Consider the following 15859-nt stretch of genomic DNA (forward strand, 5'->3'; position numbering starts at 1 on the left):
CACAAGCTGAAAGCAAACTTCTAGTCTGGCTTTTCCCAATCACTGTTTAACTAATATAACATAAAAAAAGAAAGGTCACATGCACTAAAGAGCAGATTGCAAGCTTCACTTGTGAGAGTGGAGCTGGCTCTCCCTCACTAAGAATTGACTTGAATTTCCTACATGTAGGTTGGATATTAAGAAAAAAATTATCCACTGAAAGGGTTGTGAAGCATTGGCTGTCCAACGAAGTGGTTGAATCACCATCTTTGGAGGTCTTCCAAAAACATGTAGATATAGAGCTTAGTGACATGGTTTAATGATTGACATGGCAGTGCTAGGTTGAACTAGATGATCTTAGAGGTCTTTTCCAACCTAAATGATTCTATGATACTATGTATGTGTAGTAGGGGAGGTATATTTCATATACATACTAGGTATATCACTCATATACAGTTGCATGTGTTTACAAAATTTTGAGAGACTGCTGTCTTCCTGAGGCCAGAACAATCATTTGCTTTTTAGGCAGAACTTCTGAGCGGCATCATCTGGGACCTTGCTTAAAGCAGGGTATTTTTCTTCTCTGCACAGATAACTGAAAATCATTTGCATTTTATTATAAGCCTTAATTTTTGTGCAGGTTTTCACATATTTGGATTAGAATCATTAGAACATCATGCATATTTCTGTAAAATGTTTTCCTTTTTTGGCTAATGAAGAAAAAAAGGACAAGAAGAAAAAGCATCAAAATTGAAAAGTTACAAGTTCTGAGATTTAAAGTCTCAAAACCAGTTCAAATGTTACCAGCAAAATGGTAATACAGGTTAGAACTAAGCATATACTTGTAGACCTGATTTAACTTTAACAAGTCATTCTTTTGCAGGTGGAGTGCTTACGCGGTGCTCTCAACTTTAACCATGTTAAAGTCTCCCTTAAGCACGAGTTTAATGTGCTTTCCTGAGTCATAGTCTATGTATTTCTGCCCCTGCTTACTGCAGCATTTCAGAAAGTGTTATAAAGGTGCAATGTAGAGCTCTAGTTCTTCAGCTCTTGATAGTGACTAGAGAAACTCTGCTAGCCTTCACTTTTTGTAATGGTGTCCGCAATTATTTTTCTAGAATATGTTGAGCATTAGCAAGACATAAGCACCTGCAGTAGAAAACTTACATGTAAACCTGCCCTGGCACAACTTGACACTATTTCCTCTTGTCCTTTCACTTGTTACTTGGGAGAAGAGACTGACATCCACCTCACTACAACCTTTGAGGTAGCTGTAGGGAGCGACAAGGTCTCCCATGGGCCTCTTTTTCCTGGTTAAACAACCCCAACTCCCTAACCACTCCTTCTAAGTCTTGTTCTCTAGACCCTTCACCGGCTTTGTTGCCCTTCCTTGGACATGGTCCAGTACCTTGATATCTTTCTTGTAGCAAGGGGTCCCAAAATTAAAACAGTATTCAGGGTATGGCCTCACCAGAGCTGAGTACAGGAGACAATCACTTCCCTAGTCCTTTATACATTATATACACACACACATATATAAACATATTCATAAACATGCAAGCATGAATTTGGCTTGAATGTGATCATAAAACATAAAAAAAAAAGAAAAGAAATTAAATACTCACAGGATATGTGTTGCAGTATATGCAAAGTATAGTAAATTAGAAATACAACAAATTTATTTATTTATTTATTTATTTATTTATTTATTTCTTAATTAGTCCCTGAGTAAGTTTCTCAGGTCATAGGTTCATGTGGTACAAACAAACACATTTCACTGCCATTTTATACTGCCTCTGGATGTGAACACATGCTTTCATTCAGTAATTTCTATATCTAGAAGGATATATTTCTATATCTAGAAGGATAATGGGATCCTTGACAAAGTAATGTAAGGTTTATTAGGCAGGCTTTCCTGTTGCTTCTTACAAAGTCTAGCAGCTTGCTGTTAAAAATTTCTCTAGGAGAATGGTGTCCACACTTTATAGTAGCCTGACCTGCACACCTTATTCTTGTTCCCAGAATGCCACAGTCTTACATGACTACAGTATAGTCCATCACTGCACATGTATTGGACAAATACTTCACAACAGTATGTTTATTTCACCTATACATCACTTGTTCAGTAGGCTTAATGCTTCTAAATATCAGTCTCACAGAACATACTGAGTACTGTTCATGCAAACAAATACAGAGTGGGCTTCCATTTATCAGATAATGGAGGGTGGAGCACAAGTCCTGTGGAGAGATGGCATCTACCAACAAGATGCTCTTCTTACAACAAGTCATCTAGCCAACAGTCCTCCCATAAGCAGTCTTTGGAAAAAGAGGATAAAGTTGGAGATAGACTTTGAACTCTATGAGTCTTCCTGGTAGGAGACATATTTCTCATGAACTGTAGGATACTACTGTAGCTTTCTGCAGATTTTTAGCATCTTTGAGAACATTAATTCATGATTGAATTAAATAAGCTCATCACAAAATTTCTCACACCTAATAAATCTGGAGATATACGGATTACTTTACCATAAATAAAATCAGTCCACAGTTTGCTGCATATCCAGGTATACGGTCATTCCAAGTCAGCTTGTCCTTTTCATCCTGTGACAAAACACAAAGATAAAGTAACAAATTTTATGGAAGTGTGCAAGAGGAAATATTAGAGTTAGTAAGATCTGTTAGTGAAAAAAATGTTCTCAATTCCAGTACTCCTGTTAGAGAACTGAAGATAATGAGAAGATTTAGAACACTGCTATTTTAAGGTGAGAAAAAGAGAGGGTAAGATGGTAAATAAGACTATAAACAAAATGTCTGAAAAATAATTAAAAAAAAAAAAGTAACTATGATTTCAATATTTGAAAAAATGTATCTAAGTGTTTCTAAATTTCATAGTATCAGGATTAAGCCTTGAAGATAGAACCATTCATTTTAAAGTCCTTCTTGCAAAACTTCAGAAGAATAGTCCTCAACAGAAAGCATAAAAATAATGCTTATGACCATAAAACACAGATTTTTGTCTAATGGCTACATTAGCTGAATGTGGCCACTAAGGTCATTCTTGCAATGACATCCCAATCTTTCTCCTGGTACTTGGTGTATAGAACAGAAAAATTACAAAGGCAAAACTCCTCTGTAATTTTTGCTGCCAACCTTGTTTTCTTCATGTACAAATGACATCGTCCTCTTTACTGAACAATTTAAAGCAACTGTGATCAGTAAAATATAGTATGCTTTTACCCTTCCTACCCCATCTCTAGCAATGTGCACATCTAAAGAAGACATTTGAAAATGGATTTATATAAGAAATACAATTCCTTCCTCTCAAAATAGGGTTCTTAAAATAATAAAAAGCCATTACTTTGTTTAAACTAAACAAAATTTATATAATCAAATTAACTAAGGACTCAGAGCGAGCTGCTGTTTGCATCTCTGTGAACGACCATTGCTATGCCATGGACTCCATTTACACTGGAGTTAACCCAGAGTTGTTCTGAATTTAAATTAATTATATTGGATTAGAATTCAGGTCAAAAGTTTCAAATAAACCATTTCTACTGTGTGATTGTCCTCAGATAAAAATAAAAATCTAGAAGTATTATGCCTCTGTAAACAGCTTTCCCAAAATACCAATAGTACAGTATTATATTCTAATTATAGAAATGTGCTCATAGATTTTCTCATGGAGTTTACTGAAATGTGGAATTAGGCTGAAGACTAGCTACACAACCATTACCATTTTGATGGTACCTCAAGCAAGTGAGTAGTTGTTCACCACACCCTCTCATCTCAACTGGTCAGACAAATTAAGCATGTATCCCTTGGGAGGATGCTGGCAGGACAAGATCATAGCAACGCCAAGCAGAAGCATCAATAATTTGGCCCAATGTATAGAGTACATAAAGACTACATACAGAATTAATGGAGTCAACCATTTAGCCGGAAAGTTGCTTTAAAAAGCATTTATGTGAAAGCACAGATGTGTTTCATTTCATTTTGGCATCTACCGCTCAGCAGTTATACAGGACATAGTGAAGTTCTAAGTTACTATACTTTGACTGGGGCTAAGGGACAATATGTCTAACAATTTCACTAGGGGAAAAACAGTAGAGAAGTAAAACAGGAAAATGAGTTGATGTTAGCCAAAATGGTTAAAAGAAAAAAATATATATATATTTCATAACCATACAGAAGTAGAAGGAGAAAATTGTGATTTATGCAAAAGGGCCAGGAAGAGCCAAAAAAAAATATTGAAGAAAACTAATTCAAAAATCTCTCTAACAGTAGGAATGTTGGAGGATGAGAAATCATAATATTAAGCTCAAGTATTCACATATCATGAATTGTGCTCCCCAAATCATGAGTGGCAAAATGGCTAAAGTTTTCAAGCTTTTTGTTTGTTTGTTTGTTTGCTTGGTTGTTTTGATTTCTTTTGTTTTGTTTTCCTTGCTCAGTATGTCTGGTGATGTAAGATATTTACTGTAGTTTGAAACAGACAAGGTACAGACAAGATCAACTGACTTTCCAAGTCAAGAAAAACATCACATGCTGAAAGACTCCCGTTAATATCTCAGCCTTTTGGAATACCTTAAGAAGCAGTTGTCCATTATGAAAAAATAGCCAAAACCTCTATTTGCCCTATTTGCTCCTCCTGTGTTTTTTTGTTTTGTTTTGTTTTGTTTCTTTTTTTTTTTTTTTCCTAAGGAATACAAATACAAACCTGGATAGATGCAAGAAGGAAGGAGAAAAACTAGGGAAACAGAAATGATTGGCAAGTACTTTTCGAGATCAGAATCAGAAGTTAAAGTGTACCTAAGCCTGCATTTCTAGGTATTAAGAGACATTAGGTTTAACCCAATTAAGGGTCCAAACATTAGACCTGTCTAAGGTCTGATAACTCCAGTTATCAGACTGTATGTCCTCAGAGAAGTGCTAGGTGTATAGGCACTTAGCGCCACCATCCATTTTGGAAACACTAGGTTTAGCACCTGAATACTTGTTTTAAATAAATCTCTGGTTTCCAAAAGCACTTTGTTCCTGATGTGTTCAGTAAAATAAGTTCCTGGAATAAAGATTTAAAAGGATAATTAACTCATTACATTTCAATTTATTACTGGAGATAACCAAATGGAATACATGTATGATTGTGTCCCAAATATACTGCTTTGCTGAACATGAAGAATATAGTCCTTTCTGTTTTGGGGGATTGACATAAGCTCGCTGTCCATCCTCCTCAACAGAAAGGGGGGAGAAAGTAAGATGAAAAAGCCTGTAGGCTGAGATAAATACAGGGAGATCACCTGTCGGTTACCATTACAGCAAAGCAGAGTAGACTTGGGAAAAATTAATTGAATTTATCATCAATTAAAATAGATTTGGATGGTGCAAAACAGACAAAACTAAAAACATCACCCCTCCGCCCTTCTTCCCAGGATCATCTTCATTCTTTTCTCCTCTACATGCCTCTCCAAGTGGTGCAGGGAGGATGTGAAAAGGGGACTATGGGATCCATCCATAACAGCTCCTCTCTGCTGCTCCTTCCTCCTCACACTCTCTCTTCTCCAGTGTGGGGTCATCCCATGGGGTGAAACTCCTTCAGAAAATAGCCACCTGCTTCAGCAGGGTATTTTCCACAGTTCAGTTATCTGATGTGGCATGGTACTTTCCACAAACTACAACATCATACCTGCTCCAGAAATATCATACTACAACATCATACCTGCTTCAGTGGCTGGAGCACCTCCTCTGTTTCTGTCTTCTCTCAGTTTAGTGCTAACAGAGCTATTTATCATATATATATATATATATATATATATTCACTCTCTATCCTCTGCCTCTGTTGCATTTTACCCTTTCCTAAAAACATTCTTTCTGATGTGCCAAGAATTTTGCTGATGGCCTCATCTGTCTCTTACTGTAGCTGTGTTGGAAGAGGCTGAAACCAGCTATGTCCAGTAAGAGGCAGTCCCTGGCTTCTCCTCAGAGGCCACCTCTGCAGCGCCCCACTGCCAACACTTTGACACCTATGCCCAGTACATCTATGACATTGGTGCAACAGCATAAGGAATATCATATTTGCTTTTGAATACTGAGCAAGGCAATGCAGATTGAATAGAGTTCTCATTCAGAGTGGAATGAAAGACACTGAAAGTGTTTTCCCAGTCTCTTCTTGTAACAGAGGACACAAAGGTGGAAATGAGGAAGAAGGGTGGGTGTAATGTACTTGTACTTGACGAAGTGCAAGTAGATAAAGGAAGGAACAGAAGGTCAGTATTCCACCTGATCAGCTTTCTCTTTCATGCATGTGCTTTCTAAATCTTATACAACATTTTCATGAATTTGCCATCCTCTATAGCACCAAGCCAAAGGGAGAAATGAACATGTCTGAGTTATAATGGCATTATGAGAAGTAAGAAGAAGCTGGATGAAAATATTGAGTTACTTAGCATGCAGGGCAGAAATAGCAATACCAAATTCTGGAATGATGATCAATGTAGTAGGCAGCAGAATACTACTTTCTGTTATAGCTCTTGCAAATCCAACTCTGTAAATTCACTTGGTATTTTATATTACACCTGATTCTACTCTCTGGCAATAGTGCCATCTAGCAGTTAAAAGACTGTACTGTGAATTATCAGGAACACCTTGTCTGTAATCAGTGTTACACTTAAACATTGCAGCTAGTACCTATGTTTTATTCTAAACATTTAATTTATTGGTAGATTTCTCATAGGATATAGCACATATCCCATTCTAGTGAATAACATTAATTACATAACATTTCTTGGATTTTAGACAAAGGCAGAAAAGTTTACCTGAGGATTAATGAAAACTCATCCAAATAGGCAAGTTATCTGTTCGGAGCAGTTTAAGAGGTGCATATAATTGCTGACATAATACTTTGAACCTGATCACTCAAGTAATAATCTCAATGGCAGATATGTCACACTGGCACGTTACCCAAGGGAAACTCTATTGCAGGGAAATATTTACATGAAGACAGAACACTTTTCAATGCAGATTATGGTTCTGTGGTAAGCAAGACAAGCCAATAGATAAATTTAAAAATCTTTCCATCAGATACTTTGAATACAATGCTCTATTTGCAGTTGTATTCAAGCACTATCTAGGTTTTGCAGGATGATTTATATTCTTATGAGTTACCTAAGTTGGCTAAGATCCAACATGGGCAGCTCTGCATCCTCAGGTGGGCCTCTGAGCTGTGGAAGCCTGGAAATATACTGCACTTGGACAACACCAAGGAGCTTTGCAAAAATAGTTCTATGTTTCTCTGTGAATCAGACCACAGCCAGTTTGCTCAGATCATAACTATTTCAGTTATTTACTTATATTTTCCCACAAGAAAACACCTCCTCAAAACAGGTGTTTCTAACCATCAGCCATGCCAGTTCATTCTGCACTCAGGGAGTAAAGCAACATACTTTATTTCTTCTGCATCCTGCTTAGTAACTCTAGTTTTGCAGTTCAGGCTGTTCACTCAATTGCACCTGGGCAACCTGAATGACTTCACTGGACTTACTCAAGGCTGCAGTAATTGAGTGGAACTTAGTAAAAGATGCTCAAGGAAGAACAGAATCCAGGACACCCCTCTCTTGGCTTCATAAGGTCTTGAACAGCCAGAAACAGTAAAATGCTGTAAAATTATATTCCTCATGACAAAATCCAGAAGTTCATCTCTAAGTACACCCAGGAAGAATCAAACAAATAAATGCCATTTTTATATCTACACTTTTCTTAATAGAAACAAAACATTTAAACTGTGTAAAAATAAAAAGTGTCAAAATGAGCATTTAGTAATAAGAACTGTGGCATCAAATACAGTTCTTAGAGTCATAGGATCATTTAGTTTAGAAAAGACCTCTCAGATCGTCATGTCCAACTGTTAACCTAGCACTGCCAAGTATACCATTAAACTGTGTCCCTAAGCACCACATCTACACATCTTTTACACACCTTCAGGGATGGCAACTCAACCACTTCCCTGGACAGCCTATTCCAGTGCTGCACAACCTTTTCAGTGAAGAATATTTTTCCTAATATCCAACCTAAGACTCCCCTGGCACAATTTGAGACCATTTACACTTATCCTATTGCTTTTGGCATGGGAGAAGAAACCATCTTCCACCTCATTACAACCTCCTTGAGGAAGTTGTAGAGAGCGATCAGGCCTCCCATGGGCCTTGTTTTCTCCAGGTTAAACAACCCCAACTCTCTCAGCCACTCCTCATAAGACTTGTTCTCTAGACCCTTCACCAGTTTTGTTGTCCTTGTATGGACACGCTCCAGCACCCTGGTGTCCTTATTGTAATGAGGGGCCCAAAACTGAACACTGTATTTAGGGTGCTGAGAACAGAGGGACAATCACTTCCCTCATCCTGCTGGCCACACTTTCTGATACAAACCAGGATGTTGTTGGCCTTCTTGGTCACCTGATCAAGCAGATTAACACTTGTACACCACTTGATGTCATCTGCAAAGACCCAGCCACACAGATAGTTTTTTACCCAGAAAGTGTACACCCATCCTAGCTGTGAGTAGTCAGTTTCTCCAGGAGAATGCTGTGGGAAACAGTATCAAAAGCTTTACTGAAGTCCAGGTAGACAACATCCACAGCCTTTTCTTCATCCACAAACTGTGTCACCTTGTCATAGAAGAATATCAGGTTAGTCAAACAGCCTTCTGTAAAACCATGCTGACTGGGCCTGGTCACCTGTTTGTCCTGTGTGTGACATGTGATGGTGCTCAAGATAATCAGCTCCATGAGCTTCCCCAGCACCAAGGTCAGACCAGGCCTGTAGTTTTCTGTATCTTCTTTCTGGCTCTTCTTGTAGATGGACATCACATTTGTTATCTGCCAGTCAACTGGGACCTCCCTGATAGCTAGGACTGCTGATAAATGATGGAAAGTGACTTGGCAAGCACTCTGACAGCTCCCTCAGTATCCTTAGGTGGATCCCATCTGGCCCTCATCAATATATGAGTAACACCCAAAATACTACATGTGTATCGCATGTTCAAGATATGGAAGGAAAAAAAAAAAAAAGGTTCTCCTGAAATAAAGCATAAATAAAGCATCCCTGTAAAGCATCCCTTTTGGGCAAAATAAATAAATAAATAATGTGACAGCAAGGAAAAAGGGATACTTCTGAGCTATTTGGAGGTTAAAAGAAGCTAAGATCCAGTGCAGTGCAGGCAGTTTTTGAAAACAGTACATGGCAGGGTGATAACACAAAAGGAGGCATAATTAAGGCACACCAATATTCCTGGAATCTTGCAGTGGCCAACAATGTAATCTAGGAAACTATACAGTTTCATGGGGCTGTTCCATCCTGTACTAGGGCTCCCAGACTTCCGAGAGGAAACACAGAACTGTTGCCACCCTGACTATAAGCCAATGCCTGTGCCTACCCCAGTCTGCATCTATCCCATAACGCTTTCATTTTAAGGCTCATTACAGAAGAGAAGATCATTTTCTATTCTTCTAAACTAAAAAGCAATTAAGGAGATTTTAGCAGTAAAGATATCTGGTTTTGAGTAGTGTTTTCTGTTGGTCTTGAACATAGAAAAATGAACAGACAAGACTTGTTTGGAGTCAGCTGAAGGACTTCAAGACCTTAAAAAACTTTATCTGTCTTTGAAACATGCAGAATAGTACTAACACTCTAATAGCTTTCAGTGGGTCTTAATGGATACATCCCAAATTATGTGCGGTAGCAATGCAGAAGAGTGAGCTAAGTGTGCAAGTCTCAGTACTGATACTCAGTTCTGTAGAAATTAATGGAATTTAAGACTAAACAAAGCTATTATTAAGCATCCAGTCTTAGTCTCCTTTGTAACCAAAGAACTTTCTTCGCATAATTTTTGCTATGAGGCTAATAAATGTGGTTTAATTAACCTTCTTTTTAGCAAATTTCTAATCATAACTTGAGCATTTCTGTGAAGAACAGTCAGTCACGACACTTACTAGGTCATTTCAAATGCTAATTATCCTTGCCGTTGAAAATGTGTGGCTTATTTCCAGGCTGAATTTGCCTATCTTCATCATCCAATCTTGGCATTTAGCTGCAAGTTTGCCAGTATCTACTGGCAGAGTTTTGGGCTTGGCTCTAGGGTCTTACAGATGGTGATTAGGGATCCTCTTGGCTTTTCTGCTAGCTTAGGCCACTTAGTCAGAATTTAATCAATCAGTCAAGCCTACAGCTGTGTTTCTTCCTCTTCGATGTGCTTGGAAACAAATCTCCCACAGGCTACAGACCTGCCCTGACATGGGCCACTCACGTGGTTTACACATTACAGATTTTATGAAAGGATGTGGGAGTAGCCAAGGTCCTGTGCCTCAAGATATGTATATGTGTATGCCTCCCAAAGGAACAGACATATACCATGATAGGCAAGGATCATACTTCCAGTCATGAAGCACAAAGAAGCCTGGTAGAAAAGAAGACACAAGCTTCTTCTCTGTTAACACTGCAGATGCACTGACAGAATGGAAGAAAGGATCAACTAATCCAAATACTTCCTATTCCTTACCGGTCTTAACAACTTTCTTCTGAACATTCTCAAAAGTACCAAGTAGTGTGTATAGACAGAGAGAGACACACATATATACACAAATATAAGCGTGTGAGTATGTATGTCTATATACATTATATCACATGCATGCAATGAATACCTGGATAAAAGCTAGCTCTGATCATTAAATTAGAACTAAAATATGAGCTACAGTTCACAGAAGAAATATATTAGCAATGTTCTACTCCAAGGTATGGTGAATGTGGCCATTTTACCAACCATGATAGTTCTTCTGGAATGAGGGTAAACTGCAACATGCCAACTAGATATCTTACTGATTTTCCATCTCCAACAATTGTATGTACCTAGGAGAAACCTATTAGCTGTAGGATATGTAGACATGTAGGGTTAGAAGACCTCAGAATTGGATACCCATATGGCAACATCACTGAAAATCCTACCTTATTTTCAAAGATGAGAAATCAGTGCTCCTTGAAGTAGTTTCAGGGGAGTGTTTCAAGTTTTATCATTTGCTTAAAAATACTCAAAAAAAGGCTGAAGGTCTGCTGTCACTGTGATTTAAGTTTATAAGGCTAAACTTGTTTAATTTAACTCACTTTAGTTTATTCAGAAATAAAAATGGTTCCTTGTTGTGCTGTATTTGAAACTCACTTTGCTTTTGATAGTTATCTTAAGGTTTCTGGTGGATTGTAGCATATTGTGATCATTATTGTGTAAATGGCAGTAAGGTGTTCAGTCATATCAGTGTTTAAAATCAATTTTGTGATATTTTTATATGGTTTGAGTGAGAACTGGCAGCATTTTTTATTTTTTTTAAAGATGACAGTTTTACATATGGCTTTACAAGAATGAACTATTTATGTAAACTTGAAGCCATTCAGAACATTACCAGAAAATTTACACAAACAATATGGTTACATCTGTAGTCATAAATATCCATTGTTTATCAATTCTTTTCAAAGATGATTAATAAATCATAGTGAGCCTGATCCAGAGAAGGCAAAGGGCCAGATGTACAAATGCACTTAGACATCTGGTGAGATTTCCAAAACAACTGACTGACAATGGTACACAAGTCTATCATAGTAGGGAAGATGTTAGTGAAATGCCACAAATTCAGTTCATGGCACAATAGGATATTCTGTCACCTGCTCTATTTTTTTTTCTTTTTTCTTTTTTCTTTTTTCTTTTTTCTTTTTTCTTTTTTCTTTTTTCTTTTTTCTTTTTTCTTTTTTCTTTTTTCTTTTTTTTTAACTTTTATTCCTGAACTATCTCAAAGATAATGAAATGCTACACGTGGATTTAAAATATACTTACACAAATACAGTTACAGGTAGAGTCAAGGAAAACAGTTACTGAGACAAACATGTGCCTATCTTAATTTACATAATTAGGTTGATTTAATTTACTTTGATATTGACTAGACACAGGCTTATCAAGCACATTAAACAAAGAGTGAAAAAAATGAGTGGTTTTGAAAAAAAAATCATTTTTCAGCAATACTCACTACTTTACTTTGTCCTGGAATTAATTGGATTTGCAACCAGTTAGTACCCTGAAATCCAGTACTCTAATATTCAATCACAGGCTCATGCCTTCTCATGTAAATTGTAAACATCTGATAGACAAGGTTTTTGAGCAATAAATGCAGCACATTTTAGAACAATTTACCCAGCATAATTTTTCAGTATAAAAATAACTTTGTATTAGTTTACATAAGTAATTAGCATTTTAATACCAACTGTGGTTTTAAAACAGCCTCTCTCTGTAATATTATTTTAAGTACAGGAGTATCTTCTCTGTATATGTACTTTTAAAGGGCATGAGTCATACAACCAGATACCCAACTGAGGTATCTCTCTCTACTCAACAATTGAAGTATCTCCCTCTAGAATTAAAAAAGGTCTCAAAATGATGTTATCTTGTGCAACTGCAAGTCTGTTCACCTGAGACAGATAATAGTTTACCTGAAATTTATCTATAAAATCACTCATTCATCACCATTATACACTGTAACAAGTTGCTTAACTTGGGCCCTATGGAACTAAGCCAGTTGGCAATTTTGCAATTTGCAAAATTCAAATTACAATTATTTATGTGGGAGTCTCTAAGCAACATTTAATAGTCTTGTTACTTCACAAAACTGCATGTATTAGTTCCCTTAAAGAGAGGGGAACACAATTCAAAAATTTAACTCAGCATATGATTTCAGGTCTGGATGATAGGTATTTAGTGCTAACCTCTAAAGAAAGATGTCTTTTCTTTCTATATGTTAGTCCGGCCCAACTCTGGGCCAGTGTCCTGAGGCATATAAGAACAGATTTAAGGATCAAGTCTGAAATTCTTGCTCCCATGAACTCAGTTGGTTTCATAAAGTTTCCAGTGACTTCAGCAGAGCAAAATCTCATCCCAAGGCTTTAGAAAAGCACACTTAAAATGAGATTCTACATCATCTTACACCATGTGAAGTCATTTATCTCAGCACCAATTTGGAGAAAAAGGCACATGAAACATTACGATTTTCCTTTGGTTGCAATTTCAAATTTAGTTTACACAACCTGTGAATGATTGCACCAAGCGCAGCAGAATGAGGTGGTGTAAACCTCAGTAAGATTATAAATTGACAATGAAACATTCAAGAAGGAAAGGAAACAAAAGGGGGTGTGGTTATGCTAGATTCTTTCCCTGAGTCTAAAGCTTTTATTACCATCTGTAAAATGTTAATGAAGTTTATATTCTAACATTTGAATATGCTATAAAAATTGACAATTCACTCTTGAACACAATCTATAAAGGCAAACTTTTCACATAAATATATGGACAATGTACACAGAACAGTTCTGTGTAAACAATCAATTAATGGAGAGCTGGTAGGATAGGGAGAGGAACAAGATCAAAGCAACCTTTATCTCTATCAAAGGTTGCTCCAAAATGAAAATATTTCAGATGTACAGGAGACCTGTGCTTGCACTTTCTACCTGGCTGTTTAAAGATGGACAGTGAAATTTATCAGTGTTCTGTTTTTGACTTATCTCTATATTATATATACATCACCTTGCTGTGAGCACACAAAATTTGCAAGTACCAGGAGGTGGGAAACAGGGACAGCAGATGCGTTACACAGATTGAAGGAGAATAAAGAAAAAAGGCATTCACAGAGCCTAGCTTCAGTATAATGGGACTAATTTTTATCTCTGCAGTCATTGTAGAAAGAGGCACTTCCAGAGTCAGAGTCCAATGAGGCTCTTCTTTTGAGCCTGTGACTAAGAAGATTTCTGCTGGCTGTTTACAAAGAAAGTCTATAATATGTCTATTAAAGAAAGTCTATAATAATGATATCTGTAATGAATATCTCTGTGTCCTCCAACACGTATACAACCTCCTCCCAAAACCCTATACAAGGTGGAAGAGTATAGACTAGTAAGAATGAAATACTGGAAGGCAAAGGCAGAAATCATTGATTCATGGATCTGGAAAAGTAATGAGATATACATTCTTGTACTATTAGCATTATCTGTAGACTTTTGAGGACTGTGACTTCGGGGAATTAGAACCATCAGTTTTGCTATCTATTTTAAATTTTCCAAAATGTAAATTCAACAATAAAGTTATTTTTGTAAATTGTATACATTTCTAATATTATAAAACATCTGCCACTTCTCATGAAGTACAATACTTCCCAGTATACCCATAGCTGGAGTTTCAAACCACCAAATCACAATGCCTGGTCATGTGTTTTTTTAATTGTTTTGTTTTTGTGTGCTTTTTTTTTTTTTTTTTTTTTTTGTTTTTGTTTTGTTTTGTTTGTTGTTGTTGTTTGTTTCTTTACAAAACAAGGGAGTGGAGAAATCAGACCTATGCTGACTGACAAGCACATCTTAACTGCTTTCCACTAAATTCATACAAGATTGTTAGAAAATCTTCTAGATGGAGAGCAAAAGATCCTTGCACTCTAATTCCAAATACTTTCTGATTTCCAAGCAGGAAAATGACAAATATCCATATAATAGACTGGACTAGGTAGTATTTCTCAAGTAGTACATACATGTCAAAAACACATAGAAAACACACAAAAATCTCTATGAAGCTACTTCCTACCAGCATCCCATCTCATTTGCATTTTTAAAATAGTTTGTTTGTAGTTGGCAATAAAATGTGGATCTACTGAAAGATGCCTTGAAATTGCTTAGACCCATTTTATATAAAGCAAGCAGGCAATATTAGAAAAAGTGGAAAACAATGTTTAACATTTGATTCTCTTGAAAGTGCTTTCTGATTCTTTACTATCATTAACAAAAAAAGAAGCAGGTGTATCAACAAAATAAATTTGTTGTGTAAATGGAGTCACACACCAGAAAAATGAAAGAGTTGGAAGCAGTGACAATCTATGCATGAAACTGGAATGTGGTATCTAGTCAGACATCAGTACAGTTTGTACTATATTTAACATAATAATAATTCTGAAAGTCATGTCAATTGAGTTTGAAGATGATACTAAATTAGGAGATGCTGTGAATAATGAAGAGGATGGAAATTTAAATACTGGGATTTTGAGAAGTACAAATAAAAGCATGAAACTGAAAGAGATTTGAGTAGGACAAGTTAATGCCAATACAACTAGGAATATAATTAGAAACAGTAATAATGCTCAGGAGAGAAAAAGTGTTGTTAAACAAATTTTTGGAGCAATGGGTTACAGCCTGAAAATGAATCTAGAGAGAATAGAAATGGTGGTCTTTTATACAAGTGTTACACTTACAAATAGGGAAAAGTTTAATGGTTTAAAGCATGCACAATCCGTATGGGAGTAAATTCAACATACTTTAAATCCACAGACTAAGTAAGACTAATCCAAGCACTAAGTGGCATGCAAAAAAAATCAGGATGCATTGGCTTAAATGGCATTCATAAGCAAAGGACCAGGCTGAATTTAGGGCAGTTGTTTACATATGGAAGAGAGCAAGAGAAGTATGGGTTCACAAATACAAATTGGGTGAGGAGAGAGCTAAGCTAACCCTACCCATGCTATTCCTAGACCTAAAGAAAGGATCCCTAAGCTGACTGGAAATGAGTCCATTGACAAGACCTCTGGAAAGAGTCTTGATTATAATAGGGTGATTTGGGCATTCCTTTTCCATTCAGACATTTGTTCAAAGTTTCCGTACCAAGATGAAGATGTTCTGAACTCTTGGTGTTGTCACAGAAAGTGGATAAAATCCTGTTATTCATAAACTGGATTGTTTAGCTAAGCTGTAGGAACAGTGACAGGAATATACAGGAGAAATAGACACCTTCCTAACAGAGGCAAGGCTACAAGGGAGGCAGAGGT

At 36.7% G+C, this 15859-nt stretch overlaps 1 protein-coding gene across 1 annotated transcript in view; it reads right to left on the reverse strand.

The window, feature by feature from the left end:
• Positions 1–15859, reverse strand: part of ANO2 (anoctamin 2) — a 196498-nt gene that overhangs the window by 39824 nt on the left and 140815 nt on the right. Inside the window, exon 16 of the mRNA XM_068654424.1 lies at positions 2506–2580. Coding sequence (XP_068510525.1) covers positions 2506–2580 — 75 coding nt within the window. The remainder of the gene's footprint in view (positions 1–2505; positions 2581–15859) is intronic.

Source organism: Anas acuta, chromosome 1 (genome assembly GCF_963932015.1).
Source record: "Anas acuta chromosome 1, bAnaAcu1.1, whole genome shotgun sequence".
NCBI classification, from domain to species: domain Eukaryota; kingdom Metazoa; phylum Chordata; class Aves; order Anseriformes; family Anatidae; genus Anas; species Anas acuta.